This window comes from Anopheles coustani, chromosome 3 (assembly GCF_943734705.1).
Source record: "Anopheles coustani chromosome 3, idAnoCousDA_361_x.2, whole genome shotgun sequence".
In the NCBI taxonomy this organism is placed as follows: Eukaryota; Metazoa; Arthropoda; class Insecta; order Diptera; family Culicidae; genus Anopheles; species Anopheles coustani.
The window spans coordinates 76,404,159-76,420,830 of NC_071288.1; the positions used below are offsets into that span (position 1 = coordinate 76,404,159).

At 42.3% G+C, this 16,672-nt stretch overlaps 1 protein-coding gene across 1 annotated transcript in view; it reads left to right on the top strand.

Annotated features, from left to right (window-relative positions):
* LOC131259551 (uncharacterized) overlaps positions 1 to 16,672 on the top strand; it is a 29,929-nt gene that overhangs the window by 11,081 nt on the left and 2,176 nt on the right. Inside the window, exon 2 of the mRNA XM_058261067.1 lies at positions 16,053 to 16,661. Coding sequence (XP_058117050.1) covers positions 16,053 to 16,661 — 609 coding nt within the window. The remainder of the gene's footprint in view (positions 1 to 16,052; positions 16,662 to 16,672) is intronic.

A 16,672-nucleotide genomic window follows, 5' to 3' on the forward strand; every position in this document is an offset into this window, starting at 1 on the left:
GACGTTTGACGATTAACACTTCTTCTGTGCTTCCCCATAAACTCCTCCAAGACACACAGTGATGGCGAAGAAAATGGCGGTCGCCGGTAGCATGGAAATTGATTCGAACGCGGCAAAGAAAGCATGCACAACCGAATGGGACTAATTTCTCGAAACAAATCGGCCAAATTGATGCCGTTGAACCCGCTGGAGAAGGGCCAGTCCGGGCGTGGAAAATCTCATCATGCGCTTTTCTGCAGACGATATCGTACATTCCGCCATGTGTGCGATGCGTTTCGAGATTGATTATGTTGTATTTCGTGCGCGGATGCCAGCGCACATACCGAAGGGAAAGTGATAGTGAGTTTTGGGGAAGGGTTTTTGGTTTTTGTTTTGATTCGTTTCATATGGCACGCATCGTTTTGTTTTTTTTTCTTTCTTTCTCTCTCGGATTTAACTCTACCCATGCAGAGGCGCTTCGAAATTCGTTCCATAATCGGTTATCGGCCGGATCCGTTTACATATAGCTCCCCCGAAGCAATGCGTTTAGAAACGGCAAGCAGCGGAAAGGAAGAAAGCCAAAGAAATCGGACGTGAATGATCTCAAGAGCAACGTTTTTTTCTTTCTTTCTTTCTTCAGCCCCTTGGCGTTTTATCACAGTCCTCTCGGCGCGCTATCGAAAATCATAAAACCGATTGCACAATATGAATTTTTATGAAATTTATTATAACTGCTTTCCCCGTCCTCTCCTTGATGGCGGTTTTGGAGGGCTTAGAAATCCAAAACAAGTGGGGGGAGGAAAAATCCTATCCTCTCCGTCTTTCAACCTTCCTTCTTGGGGTTTTGGGTGCATCGTAAAGTGGTTTGAATTCTATTAATTGCACCCGGGGCGTTACGTCGTCACCATCGTCTTCGTCGTCATGGTAGGGGTTTAAATTTCCGTAACGTCACGTAACTGATTGGTAATCGGACGAAAAGTGAATTTTATCTTCCACCACATAGTGTTTTGTGTGTGTGTGTGTTTTTTTTATTGTTCGATTCTTCGTTGCCTAATGGTTGATTTCAACACTTAAGGGATTTTAGTGGAAAATTGCACTAATTTTCTCATTTATTTACTTTTTAACCACTTTAACGTTTCTTCCTGCTGCAAATTTGACAAATTATCATGTTTATGTTTTGATTTATATTGATCAAATAAACTGTTTTAAACATGTATTACTCGTTTTAAACAGTTTCATCAGTTTTGTTTTGTAATTTAACAGCTCTGAAAAAAAGACTCACGAATTTTGGTTTTTCTTATTTTTTAGTTGTTTTATCTTTTTTTATTTTTTATCTTCTTTTTTAAAAACAAAAGCTATCAAAAATAATATTTTCCTTCATTTTGAATTGTAAATAGAGGAAAAGTTCAAAAACTCTATGCAGAAGGCAATTTATTTCATTATCATCAACAATTATTTGTAAATAAATCATGCTCATCACACATTTTGCGATGTAAAACTTCAACAACCGTTCGACCTCGACCCTGAAACCATCCGCGATGCATCGTCATCTTCGTGATTCGTCGACTCGATTTTGTCAAACTGCTCATGCACCGCATCTCATTTCGTTCCCTTTCGTACCAACATACCGCTTTCGCGGTTTGTTTTTCATAAAATAAAAGTGCAAAACACAAACCTCGTGCTTTTTCGCGTTCGTTCGTTGTGGTTTTTGCAACCAAATGTAACCAAAGCGGTTCGGTCAAGTGATGCAAGCGCAGCGAAAACCGGACGACAGGGAAATTGCAAAGGTGAAACCAACAAACAATAAGAAGGAGAAAAACAGCATTCCTTTGAGCGATAAACCACGTTTTGTCGCGGTTTTGCAGCGCCGACGTTGCGCTGGACGTGACACGAGGTCGTGGTTGCAACTGGGTTGGACAAATTTATTTATGAAATCAAACATCAAAAATGAGACCGTTTTCGTTTCCTGCATTGATTGGGATTTGCTTGCATGGAGTTCACAAGCTATTATCTTTAACACAAGAGAAATAAGTCTTGCATTGAATTTTTCATTTTATTTCCCTATTGAACAACAAGCAATTGGCATCTTTCACAGAAGTTAAACACAACACAAATTTAAACAGGTCAAATTTTAAACAAGGTTTTGTTCGCGAAATTTCGCATGAAATATAACGAAGCAAGTTTGAAGGATGTCGATGTTTGCTTGTTAGATCTGCAAACATCCTCCAACCATCGATTAATGCACCATGAGTGCAAACTTAATCTCTTTCCAACGCAAACCGTTCGAGAGGAAATTGCATCATCGGGAACAGTATTGGTCCAACTTTTGCCGGACCTCGGGTGCCCTATATTGGTGCCACGTTTTCGGTCACTTTGGCTAATATCCATTGCATAAGTGACACCCGAGCAAACTGTGCGCCACTTCCAAACGGCGATTTGATGTCGAGGTGTCTAGGGAGTAGCGCGAAACGAGAGCAATTGCTTTAATTCCTTCCCCAAGTGTTTACTTGCGCCATTGAAACGTTTGAGTCGGGGTTGGGTAAAGTCACAAAAATAAACACAATTACCGCCCCGCGCAAAGATTTAACCGGAGCGGCGCAAACAATAGGCATTTAATTGGTACAGAAGTCGGGCACTTCGGGACCGCAAAGTGCGGACAAAAGTACACTAATTCACAGGTGGCGAAGTTTATTTCATATCTTGAGAACGAACATGTGCGATTGCAGCTGTAAGTGGGAAAATATGTCAAGTTTTTACTCTTTTCGTCAGATGATGTTGTTCACCTTTTAGTTTAAACTTAAAAGTTTAATTTAAAATTATATTTTTCTCATTAAAACAGTGTATTATTTACTGTTATTCATTGTTATTCCGAAATCTAAAAATTTTCGATTCAACTATCATAAAAATAATATTATAATAATTTCTCAAACATAAAAGAACCCAGTTGTGGTTCAGGTAAACTCGCACAATACAGAAACTTTAACCATCGAACACGTTTTGGAGGCTAAGTCTGCATAAGATTTTGTACTTATTTATATGAGATTTTAGTTGCAAACTTGATTGAAATATTAGCTGCAGATTGTTTGAAAAGTTGGACTGTATCACATTGTGTATTAAATTTTAATTTGAGTAGAATAATCTCATATTTATGTCCTTAAAATTTTTATAAAAACTCTCGTTCGTTCACCTCAAAACCTTATCAAATTAATTGTAGTTTCGTTTTGTGTTTGCAAGGAAACATTATGCTCAATTTGAACCCTCGTTGTGAAAGCGTTCAGTAAATGTTAGTAGCACAGATTAGATGTCTTCCCGTATGGTTCGACGGCACGCGCTTGAACGAAGCTGCAAAAAAGCATGTAAAATTGGGATGCGTTCCACAGCAGCCCGCATCAAACGTGCGCCTTGCGACACTAAAATAATTATGTCCAAATCACCCCGTTCGGCATAATGAACGATCAGCGAGTCGTTTGAAAGTGCGCAGGGGAGCGTAATTGGAGCCCCGGAGGAGGAGGAGGAGAAGGAGGAGGATGGTCAAATGGGCGGCCACTGTTCACTTCCGCTGGTAACTTCTGGCCCCGAACATGGCGGGGCTCTTTTGAGGTGCGGCCCCGTATTTCCTTCTTGTCTTGCCGCAACACCTGCTTTCTTCCCACGGACTGGCCACGGAGTGAGACGCTGGCCCCAACTCACACATTCCGCGCCGTACACATGTGCATTTTTCTATGCGTTTGCGCCGCTACCTCAATTAACCTCAATATACGGCGACCCGAAATTTTCTCTCCTCCGCTTGGCATTTTTATCTTGCCGACCTCTTTGCATCCGCCTCGACCGGCACACACACACACACACAGAGGTGGCCGCGGCGGGGTGAGATTGTTTTCTTCGTCTTCTTTCCAAGCGTGCGCGCACACACACACACTCACCTGGCTGTTGAAGCAATAAACAATACCGACTGTGGCCGTTAATGATGGTCGCAAAATAAAGGGAAAAAAACGAAACAGGAACATTGTAGAAATCGACAATAAAATCCTGATTTTCATCTTTTTTATACCATGTTAAGATGTAAATAAAGTTGTTTTCTGTTTCTTAATGTGCATGGTTTGGAAACCACTGTTTGTTTTCCGAGCAAAAATGTAACTTCTATTTATTTGACATAAGCTAAATCGATTGGTTTGTTTGAACCAATGTTTGCATTCATACCGGTTAAAACGTGTATTTTAGTAAGCAGGATCCTTTAAATTTTCCTTTTTCAAAAACGCACAACATTTTATCAGATCGGCGTGACTTGAAAACATGTTGAAAACAATGTGGAATCAAATGCTCCATGGAATTGAAGTAGATTTTATAAATTGTAATTTATTTCAATAGGACTATTATTTAATTACGATGGAGGTATTTATGGATATAGAAGTAATGAAATGAAATTTGAAGTTTGACAAGTAAACAAAATTCAAAATGAAATTAGCAACACAAACATGTTTAGAGCAAAACAGAGCCATACTAAGATGGCATTTTACATCAATAATGAGATATTTTTAGATTGCTTTTTGACCTCAAAACTTGAAGTTTACAAAACATATAAAACAAGGTAAAGTTACTAAACAACATCAACATATAAAACAAGGTAAACTTTAATACAGGTAAACTGATTTATTAAGTCTTTTTAAACATATACAGCGAATTGATTCGCATGTTGACCAGCAAACTCTCAATTCTTCTGTGTGTTTTGTGATCATTTAGATTTTTTTTATAAGGCCTAGCCGTTCTTTCTGAAAAAATTTCGTGTTTTTAATTTCTCAGATTTCCCAGGTGAAAAAGCAGTAGGAAAATCATAGCTGAAAAATGATTTATTACAATGATTTACTGGCTCATAGAACAATGAATGACATCCGGTCGTAAAGTTCATCTGCCGCAGACGTATTTTTCATGTTTCTGCCGGTTCATTTCCAACGGTCTGAACTGAGCGGACCGGTTGATGGAGACGAGATGTTTGTCCGAAGATGTGACCGTGGAAAGCACGAAAAAAGCCTTCAACAGGTCCATAACGACATTTCCGTCCTACCCGGGAGGAAGAACGATTTTATTTTCCTCCTCACGATGTGCGGTTAAATGCGCGGCCTTACATGGGCCAGATAATAACCTTCAAACAAAAAAGCAAAACAGAACACACTGAAATACCGTTGTCCAAATCAAAATTAAAATTAACGACCTGCGAAAGAATTTCTCATACGGTTTCTACGATCTGCAGAAAAAAAAACAACCAAACAGCAAGCAACCTGCCAACGCTTCGTAATGTCCCTGGAGGTAATTTTCTTTTCCCCATTCCTTCAGGCTTCTGTGCTATTAATGCAACTCGTTTTTTCATTCCATCACATTTTCAAATTCCCGCTCGAAACGGGAGGGAAAACATCCAAAACCAATCCAAACCAACATATTGGACGAAGCAAACGTTGGAAGCAAAGAACACGATCGAGTAACTAATGGCAAACCACGCCGTGTGAGCCCGGAGGGAACGATTTAATTTTCTTTTATAATTCAAACCGTCATCTTTGTTTCGATTACACCAAATGCGTGTTTGATTATAGTCTCTCTAGCCCCTTCTCCGATGGGAAATGGATCCAGACTTCCCGGGCACTAATTTCCATTTCCATTCGAGCGAGAGGACGAGTGGAGAGCACGATCATCATCAGCGCTACCTATTGTCGATCGAAGGTTGATTTATGTGCGACAGAAAAGTGTTGATAAAGAGCATTCGTTGCAAAGGCAGGGACCGGTGCACAGTGGGATAAGGTAGAACAGCCATATGGATATTTCAAATGTTTCATGAATTTATCGACGATTTTCATTGTTCTTAACCAAAACTGAATTAACAACATGAAAGAGTAAAGCTTTCCATTAATAATCTAGACGGTGCTACTGTATCATGATAAATGCTTGGTACTAGAAATGTATGCAGTCGATATTTAGAATAGCTTTGTCTCTTGCAGTATCGCATTGCTTCAAAACATTGATTTGTAAGCCTTCTTGCCGTTGGATCACGCACCATTGCTTTCCGTCATGCATTACTCCGTATCGTAAGCGGTGATGCCAGAATAAAGCCACTCTGGCTCAAAGCCTCAATAATTCTTTTCAACAAAAACATCACCAAAGCTTGAAAATCTTGAACCTTGATTTTTATTCATTTTTCAATAAAACATTTCATTTGAATACTTTGCTACTAGTTGATCAAATGTGAAACTTATCTTTACATGCTTAAAATATATTTTTTCAACACACTGAAACTCAAAAAAAGATTCTAATTCGTTCGAAAATTTACTAAACTACACGTGTTTAAAGTTACATTAAAATATAAGGAAAACCCTTTTTTTACTTCTCAAACTTAAGCATAAAACAGCTGGAACATTCAGCAATGTATTGAATTGGTGCTAAGTTTTCTTAGTTACCAACTATCTGACTATCATTTTAAACTTGTTACCATACTTTGTTTTTTTCCGTAATGTCCGCCTATTATCCTACTGTGCTGTGGCGGTAAGCGTAAGGAAATGTGTTTCTTTTGTGCACCTTTTTTATTCACCCGGGAGACAGATTTATCAACAGCGGGTTCCTTCCAGCTTACCGGTTTGCCTAATTAATAGGTTATTTATTATTCTCCAAACAACCACAACAGCAACTGAAGATTGGGATGCTGAGTAAAAAGGGAAAGCTGTGTCATCGTTGCAAAAGGAAAATGAACAAGTTAAATTGAAAAGGTGTTTTTATTCCAACCGAAAAAGGGCCCCGGGGAAAACGCACGCAACAATGGCGGGCCCGGTTTAAGGTGTGTTCCGTTAGCAAATGGATGTAAAATGTTGTACATAAACATTGACATTGATTTCCACGGTGGACCTTGGGCGGGAGTGCAGGGTTGTGGCGCGGCTAATTGAATTGTCAATTAAATTGTGCTTAAAATCATCCAATTATCGAGGGAAAATGTTGCCTTGCAAGGCTGCCAGCTGGTGGAAAAGTGATCATTCCTCGCGTGCGCTGGACTCGCAAACGTTGCCAACGATCTTAAACGATCGTACGAGTGTCATCGGGAGAAAACTGGAAGCTGCCCGAGAGCTGTGAGCTGTGTCCATGTTTTCCAAACGAGCTCCGGACTTTGGCGGGGTAACAGGATCATGCCGTAGCACGTCACGGTGGAAAAAGTCCTGTACTTTGCGCCTCTAGCTTTCCTCCGGTTCTGCGGTAACCGACTCGACGTCCACCTGATTTCATTTCACTTTCAAACAAAAACCGGCAAACCCGGTGCGCCATAAACAGTGACAGGCATGGGGCTTCTGGGATGGGGACCACTTTTCCCGCGGGTTCCCGATAATCGCCGCAAACGCAAATAGTCGCTAAACTCTCCGATACGTTCACCCTCCGGTCGGCCGGGAGATGGGTTGCCTTGGTTGGACAAGACGTCTCCGGAGACGACGTTACCTACAGCGCTTTTCTTGCGCCTTCTTCTCACCTGGCGAAGGAAAAATGGAAAAGAAACTGAAGCCGAACCGAGAAAACGAGAGGTTGAGGAAAGGGCCATAATTAAGCGCCGATTGGGTAGCGCACTTGCTCCAGATCTTCAATGTCCGATCTCTCGTGCGGCGAGCGGCCATTCACTGGCACGTCCGACAAGTGGGGAGAGAAAGGGACCGGGAACGAGCAGGGGGTACTCAGGGCAAGCGATTAGACACTTTTCCTCCGGGACGAAGGCCACCGCGTTTGGCGAACTTGAAAGTGAAACGTTTCCGGTTTTTCTGGCTCCCCGCAAGGAATAGGAGGAGAAGGTGAAGGTGCTGTTTACCAGAGGATAGGCAACACTTTTCTGTGTGCGTATGTGTGTGTGTGTTGCTGATGCTGTGTTTGGCCTACTTTTGGCCCACCGGAGAACTCTCTTCGTCGACTGTCGTTCGGTTCGATCGGATCTTCGAATCAGCATCGAAGCAATCAATCTTGTGGAAATCCATCCGTTGGCGTGCGGATTTGTTTCCCCGGCGGCATCCCGGCATGCCGTGTCGTGGCTACAATGTTGCCTCGAAATCCGACAGACGATCCGCTCGGAGGAATTTGAAATTTCATCGTGTGCCCGTTAACGCGCGATTGCTGACAAATCGGTTTGCTTGCGAAGCTGGTGGTTTTCGTCGTCCGGCTTCACTCTGGGCAACTGCATGACCTTGAGTATTTAGAATTTTTTTGACTCATTCTTTCTTAATGTATAATTACAGAAAATATGTAATTGAAAAGTTAAATAGAGGAACATATTAATGAAAACAACGTTTCATTTCATTAAACATATTGTGCAAACAGAAAGCTTTCAAAATCTTCTAACAAATTTTGTGAAATCTCTATGTCAGAAAAATATGCTTGTAAATCATTGTATAGCAATTTTATAGAAAACCGGTATAAAATTAATTCCAACCAAACGAAATTATATACGCGTTAATTGAATAGCTACGACCGAAAGTTTTTCGACATTAGCTTTGTTTTGAGAAAGGAATGCTAAAGTCTACACGACATAAAATAAATGGAATTTTTGAATGATTTTAGATTTCTTTTATGAGAAAAAATTACACGCAGTCTACTTGATTTTTTCAATGTTCTATGTTTAAGATTGAACCGAATGCACAACATGGACCAAGTGTATGCCCGAAAATTATGACTTTGGGACCAGTTTTAGATTCCCTGAGAAGAAAAGAGAGAAAATCTGAATAATGAAATGACAAAAGTAAGTCAATACAAAAATATCAACCGATATTTGTGATGAAGTAAAAATTTGCAACTGCATTCCCATATACCGATAAAGTATACTAAAATGATTAAAACAAAGTTCGTTAACTTACTTAGAACATGACAATATGGCATTGTCCATCCGAGGCCATATTAAAACAAACACGTAAATACTTAAAGATAAATTAAAGTAAATACGAAAATATTGACGGTCACCTTAATTGAAACCCTTGAAATGGAATCTGTGTAATTCATCTTATTCAAAGATAAAGATGGATAAATAGAATTTAAAATAATCCGTTACCGTTGACATATGTGGATTCACTAGAACTTAGAATAAATCGGGTATAGCTCAATAGTTATCAAGAAGAAATCTTACGAAACACACTAAGCGATATTCGTTGAAATCATAAAATTAAACCTAAAATTCAACAGAGAGTAAACCTTTTCAAAACCGCCATCAACGAACAACTCACGTCCCCTTCGTCGACCGCATTTTCCGCATTGTGAAGACCTTCAAAATCGGCGTTGATAATGGCTCCATATTTCCCCACATTTTCATTCACCTGCCCGGAAAGGGGAAGGGGATGTATGTGAGGGTAGGAACCGATTGTGTGTGTTCCATTTCATAAACTGTCGGAACGCAGAATTATGCACGATCTGCGCAGCCATGTATTGCGTGTGGAGTCTGTTGCGAATGGTTTTGTTCTACATTAATCTCTCTTTCTCACTCGCTCGCTGATCTTGTTTCGGATTCCTCGGTCTCTCTTCCGTCCCCCCCTTGCTTTGCCCTATCATGTTCCGTTCGTTTTCCATCATTTTCAACCCCGGGACGTTGGTCGGGGGTGTTCAAGCATGCGGAACCGGCGTGCAGAGTCGAACCCCTTTTTCGTGGCTGACCATTTCACTTGGCTGGTGCGATACCCTTTGCGGGACAGTTTGATACACAATTTCATCTCCAACCTGCCGTTTGGTCGTGTTTGTTTCGCTTGTGGAAATGAACTCCGATTGCACGCACACGACACTTCTGTGATCGTTTGTTTTCGTTGTTTTACCATCAGCGTCACGTTGAACAATATCATTCCGATGGTTTTACTCAAGAGCAGTATTTAATCCAGCGATAGACCTATCATGAGGCGATGGCTGCGATTATTATTATCAAACCCTCTTACTCAATCACTTGAACCAAACACAACACTGAAGAGTGAAGAGTTTATTTCAAATTAAAGAGCTCAAATTCCAAACGACGGATGTGAGATATTTGTACCATAATTAGTGTTTCAAATAATTAGGAGTTACATATGAAACAATATAAGACAAACAAATGCTTGGTTTATTGTTATGCTTAGCGAAACGTCCTTCAAAGATGCAACAATAAGTTATTTGCGTTTTTAAAACAAACATTTAAGAGATCGAAAGGGGTAAAGGAATCGACTCAACCTTGTTCAATGAGAAACAAAATAAATATCATGCCAACAATAGATGCGAACTGATCCAACTGAAAAGTGACTCCGAGACGATGAGAAACACGAGCGTAATATCAATTAGTTCGAGAGATTTATTGTGCCGTGAAAAGTATTTCGAAAGATGCAATTCTGCCATGAACGTGCCGTTGTTGGCAGACAAGCACTCGGCCCCTTATCGGCTAGCAATTCAATTTATTGTTCACTGCGAACGCTAGGGTGGTTCATAAACAACTCCGCGGCAACCGCCGCTGATAAGATAGAACTATCACCGCCAATTCATCACCCTATCGATATGGGGGGGGGGGGCGACTTTGAAAATGTCCACTCGTCGGTGGAGTGTTGCAGGAAGGGAACCGCCATTTTGTCTTACATCCTTCCCCCTGGGAACGTTCCTGGTCGTCTCCCTCACCGAGCACTTCCGGTCGGAATGGCGCTTTTCCTGTGCGATAACGATCGCCTTCCATCGTCTGCCGACCAGCTTCTTACTCGGACGGAACGGACAAAACCCGCGCGATGGAAGCGATACTTAACAGGGCCCATCACCACCAGCTGACCCGAAACCCATCGGGAAGCGGGAGACAAAAAGGGGGGGAGGGAGAAGAAGAAAGTAAGCGGCCGCAAGTTAAAGTTAATCCGATTTTAAAAATAATAGAAACGGTGGGGTTCGTCGTCTGTCGGGCTGTTGATGTCTTTCGTTCCATTTCTCCCTCTGGCGAGTGTTTGTTTGACTTTCCGCTGTTCTTTCGCCGTATTTAAGGAGAGTCTTTTGATGTGGGGTTGGCAAAGGTAATGCCATCTTGGGATTGTATTCTCTGCGGGGTGCGTACGAGGAAATTTTTTGGGAAAATGGGTTTCCCACAAACGTTTAAAAAATGGTAGCAGAAATCTATCCATGGGTTTTCACCATTTAATGTGGCCAATTATATTTTACTACGTCTCACAATGAAAACCCCTTTGTTTTTCTGAATGTTAAAAATAGGAATAAAATATTAACGAGCCATCTTTAGCCATAACTATTTGAATAATTTTCAAAAGGAAAGGCTAAAGTTAAAAAAATGTATAGGCTTTAATTCTTAGAACATGTTATTTTTAATAGAGCACCAGACAACACCCCCTTTTGGTAGTGTTTTCTCAGATGATTAGATCTTTGGCATAGTTTTCTGTTCGTTCTTCCCTTTCGCCAGACCTTCAGAACATGGAACAAACAGCCGAAACCCCGTCGGAACCCTTTCTTCCCTCGTAACGGTACTCTCGGGAGCAAAGTGGTTGCAAACGTCGATCGCATTTCCTGTCGTTGGCTGCATTTTTCTTCACGCAAGCCCAACATCGGCCGCTATTTACACGATCTATTTACAAGCGCTTGTTGTTGACGCATTTTCCCGGCCCCGAAAGACGTGAACAACGCAAAGGCGAACCTCATCTCACTGACACCGCATCGTCATGCTTCGGTAGCATAACTAACCTCTCACCCGGTGGCCTTCCCCAAGCCCCAGGCTCCGGGTACGCCCTGGGGTGGGTTACGACGCTGACATTACTGCAGCGCGCCGGCGGAAGGAACCTATGAAACAGAAATAACACGCGCTGGAAACCCGTCAAGCATTCGAGCGAAACCAACAAGATCTGGCGTCGATGATGGTATATTACCCCGGGCACTAGTGTTTCACTCAGCCCGGACAGCTGGTTTCCGCATTTATTTTCGGTTTATCTTCCGGCGAATCCGTAAGCACCGAGCTTCAGCCGAAGCTTTCGTCACCTTTGGGTGAACTTTCCTCTCGCGGGTTGGTAACTTTCCTTACCGAAGAGACATTGGCATTGAAGCGATGGGTGATGGGCGATGGGTGATAAATCATTCCAGCCTCTTCTCCCCTCGCCACGTCAAGGGGGTCGCTCGTGCACACCGTGAAGGATAAACTGGGTCAGCTTGGGGTTTGAAGAAAAACCCAAGAAAAATACCATAGACAAATCATGGCCAGCCCTCGAAACTAGACGTTCAACAAGCTATGCAAGCCAAATGTTAGACCGCACGTTGTGTCGGACACAACGAACACGGAAGGATCACCATTTCTATTATCACGTTCCGGGCCGAGACTCGGAAGATGCGGAATTGTTTGATGGTTTCGATTAAATTGCAAATTGCACTGCACAACCGGGCGCTAATTCGTTCACGGTTTGACAGGGCAAAGGAGTAGGAAAAACAGGAGAAGCGGGTGGTAAATTACATACGATCGCCCGAATGCCGCCCGAGATTGTTGGTGATCCCCACTGGTCATTAACCGTGACCTCACGAGCCCGGCCTCGGGTTCCGTTTTCATTTCGCTGAGCAAAAGAGACCATGATAGTAAATAAAATAAAACATAAATCCATTTCACTCCCGACCGGCGGTCAGTTTCTACTTTCTTCGAGTATGTGGAGGCGTTTGGCTTTATTTTTATACCAAGCGCGAAACTCAAATAAAGAAAGTAAGCGTTCCCCGGCTTGCCGGTACAAGAAAATTGGTTTTTTCTCGTACATACACACACGTGGGCGTTAATCGGTGCAAAAGATTGGCGGAGGCGGCCTGACACTGAACCGTAACGAACACCCCATGTGCCCGACTTTCGACATTCCACAAACCAGGCAACTCCCTGGTTTCGACGCCGCTTTAACGTGGCCATATTTTGTTTTTATGTTTACGTTCAGGTTCCGTTCTTTTCTCACCTTTTCTACGTCCAAGGATTGGATTTTCTACGATCCAAGTTAATTGAAATACGAAAGCAAACGGCACGTTGCGGCGAAGAAAACATGCAACTGAATCGACGCCAATCGAATGATTACGATTCTTGTCCTTATTTCCATTAGCCTTCTATGCGAGGCAATGATTGAATTGCCCGAACGGAATTGATTAGGTTGCTATTCAATTACACTCTGTTGTGTTATCAAAGGAGAGAAAACAGAAACTGACTGGAAAATTTCATTTAGACATGTTAGCAACTTGATTGATTTTGAAGCGTCTTGTTCTATCACAGTGATTCTCAAACACTTTGTTACACTGAAAAAAGAGAAATACTTATTGCCCGAGCAACAAAGGAGTTGGATAGCAAAGGATAGAACAATTCATACATTTCATGTAGCGATGAAATCCCGAAATATAGAAGACATTCAAAAATGATTTAAAAGAATGTGAAAATAATATCGAAAGAGAGAGGATTCTAAAAAGAGCAACAGAGCATAATACCTCACGTAGCAAAACCTGACAAGTTTTGCTTTTTATTTTTTCATTTTGAACAGTTAATTTTGATACGTTTCCATTAATTTATTCACTTCATGTGATTAAACCTCTCCACAAACCTGTTTGTAATCACAAAAATGCCTTCAAAAACTGGATCATATATTTTTACTACCTAGAGCGAAAAGTTAACGTGATAAATAAATCGAAAACTTACAGAACAACAACATGAAAATTGATTTTCATGAAGGAGTAACATAACCATTCCATTCTGAGGACAAGTATTTGTTTCTACAATCTGTTCTTCCATATTTCCGTTTCAATTTGTTGAAAGTAATATTCACAAGTTAAATGAATAAAAGTCATCGGCTTTAAATTGTACAAAACATATCATTTTTAGTTTGTTATCGTCAAACATTTTCAAGATTGAGAACAGCATAGATTGAGAATCTCTGCTCTACACAATTGCATGACGTCCAACAGCACGTCCCGCACTAGAAGCGGAAATCTAAACACAAAAATAAAACTACAACCTGTGTTACTTCCATTTGTAAACTACATTTCAGCATCCGGGAGTGCTACGGATAACCTTTTCCTAATTGCATTTCCCGGAGGCAGTTGAGAAAGTTCAACACAGAACCGTAAAAGTGTCTAACTGGGCCGCGAGTGTGCGAAATTAATCAAACGGAAAATAACACTCGCACACGCCCTCGGAAACACCAATGCCGGCGAAACCGTAGCCCGTATGAAGTCATCCGCGGAAAACCGTCGACCGGATGCGCCTGCACGGCGATCAACCCGAAATCAAACCCGATCTAATGCAATTCAAATAAATCACAATTTACTTGCGCGTGCGCGCGCACCTCCGAAACACTTGCTTTCTCCCGGCTTCAGTTCGTTTGTGTTCCAGCTTCCTGCCACAATGTGCAATGATGCGTTAGAGATAGGGGGAAGGGGAGAGGGACTGACCGGTGGAACAAAGGTGATTCCGGATTACGATTCCGATTGGGTTGGGAGAGTTCCATTTCTTCCGCCGGGAAGCCGAACGGATGCGAGTGAGTGTTTTGCAAATTTCTAAAACGGTTGAAATAAAACAAGACGAATGGGGAAATCCCGTTAGACTTCGGTGAACTTGGAAGCTCGTAGGAAAAGTAAACTATATCGGTTTTTTACCTTCAAACATAAAAGGGCATCAAGTAATTGTAACGGCATTGAGTTTTACTTTAATAATGTATTTTACCATCTTAAATTATAGGCGAAGGTTTTGCCACTTCCTTCAATAATGGCTCTTAAAAAATAACGAAAAAAGTTCATGTACCCAGAACTGAGGTTATACCTAACCGTGCGGAACATCGCGAACAAAATTGAACAAACATCTTCTTTCGCCGGCCAAGGCAATAAATAGTTTAGAACACACTCGAGAAAGAAGAAACAGAAAGGAAACAGGGGAGAAAAAAAGGAGAAAATAGAATAAATTTCCTCATCTTTCCATCAATGAATTTGCGGAGCGAGAATCAATGAGAAGAGTTCTTCTTGGAAGATTCCCCCGTGACCACTTAGAAGACTGGAAGCTAACTGTTTTCATGAATGAAGCAAGATCGTATTGAGAAAACAGTTGTGGATAATTGTGGAAAATGATAGTACCAAAAAGAATTCATTCCTGACACACATTAATATCGGACAAAATGATTTTCCGAAAGAAAGAAATGATTATGTTTGTTCGCTTTTAAGAAGAAATATAAATCTCGTCAGACTAAATATCATTAAAAATGTATTTTTTAAAGCAATTAGAATTTGTTTAAATCAGTCAACAATTTTGAAGAGAACTGCTCATAATTTCACACCTTAAAGTCCTGGTATATAGCCGAATTTCAAATCACGGGACTTTGCAACAGAGAACTTGATTCGTTAAGATTTCTTAAACTTAAAGTGAATTCATAGTTTTGGCGATTCATAGTTCACTTCGATTTCACCAGTTTGAGATTGCGGCCCAATTTCCCCCTTTTCCATCGGCATTCCCGGTGGCATGGAAATCTTGCAACCTTGCTTCAATTACGGATTACCTGGATTTAATTGAACCACGCGCGCGCGCGCACCGCTTTGCGGTCATATCGCAGCGCAATTAGCGCGTCGTCTATCTTCCTCCCGCCTCGAGGCCGGCGTAACGCATGTAATCGCACCGTATGCAGATGATGAAGATGGGCCGAGATTAATGGTGGTGCTAATTTGCACCGAATCATTTCCAATTTTCCATCGCGATGCCATCCGTTCTCTGGCGTCTCCGGCGGGGAGGGCGGGGCATGTGGCGGACTTTGCCTGGGTTTGGAAATGTAGGTTAGTGGGTGCGTAATTTAGGAGGAATTTTTCCTTACCTCAAACCATACGAGAGGGACCTTTTGAACGTTTCCGAGCAGCAATAAACGATGAGATGTGGGCATTTTTCATCGGTTAACGATAGTAACGCTTCTTGTTGGAGCACACGTTACTGTCGTTAGTAACGCTTCTTATTGGAGCATACGTTACTGTCGTTAAACAATGATACAATGATTTTATACGAAAAAATGGGGAAATATGAATGTATACAAAATCTGTAAAGAATTTTCTTACGCTAGTTGAGTATTAACCTAAATTTTTCTTTTATTTTGTTACGCCAGGTCGAGGATCCGTTGAAGCGGATACAGGAGGAAATCAACGAGGTGGCGAGACGCGAACAGGAGCTCCGTGAAGGACACCGGACGGGTTCGGGCGAACGAAACGGAATGGACCTGAACGACGACAGCCTCTCGTCGACGTCGGGCAATTCGGACGACTCGGGTCTGTCCCTTTCGCCGACACCGGTCCACTCGCCCTCGGTGTCCAACCTGAAGGACAAGCTGGAGCAGAACGGCAAGGACCACGACGAGCCGGTGCGCTTCGGCAGCCACCAGCCCCGCGCCACCCAGCATGCCACCAGCAACGGAAACGCCAACGGCGACTCCGACATTACTGACGCGCCGGTCCTCGGAGGTGCCGCCGGACGGCAATACCATCTCCCGCAGGCGAAGGCCCTCACGCGGGCCCGCTCCACGCCGCAGCTCTTCCACACGTCGGCCCCGACCCGGCGCTTCAATCCGAACCCGAACCAGCGCGGCATCATGCAGAAGTTCATCGCTTCCCGCGGCCGGCTCAACAAACTGGCTGCCGGCGCTGCCGCCACCGCCGCCGCCCATGCCAACACACCCCAGTTGACGGTCGCGTCCAGCACGAAAGCGGACCCAATTGTGGTAGGTTGACG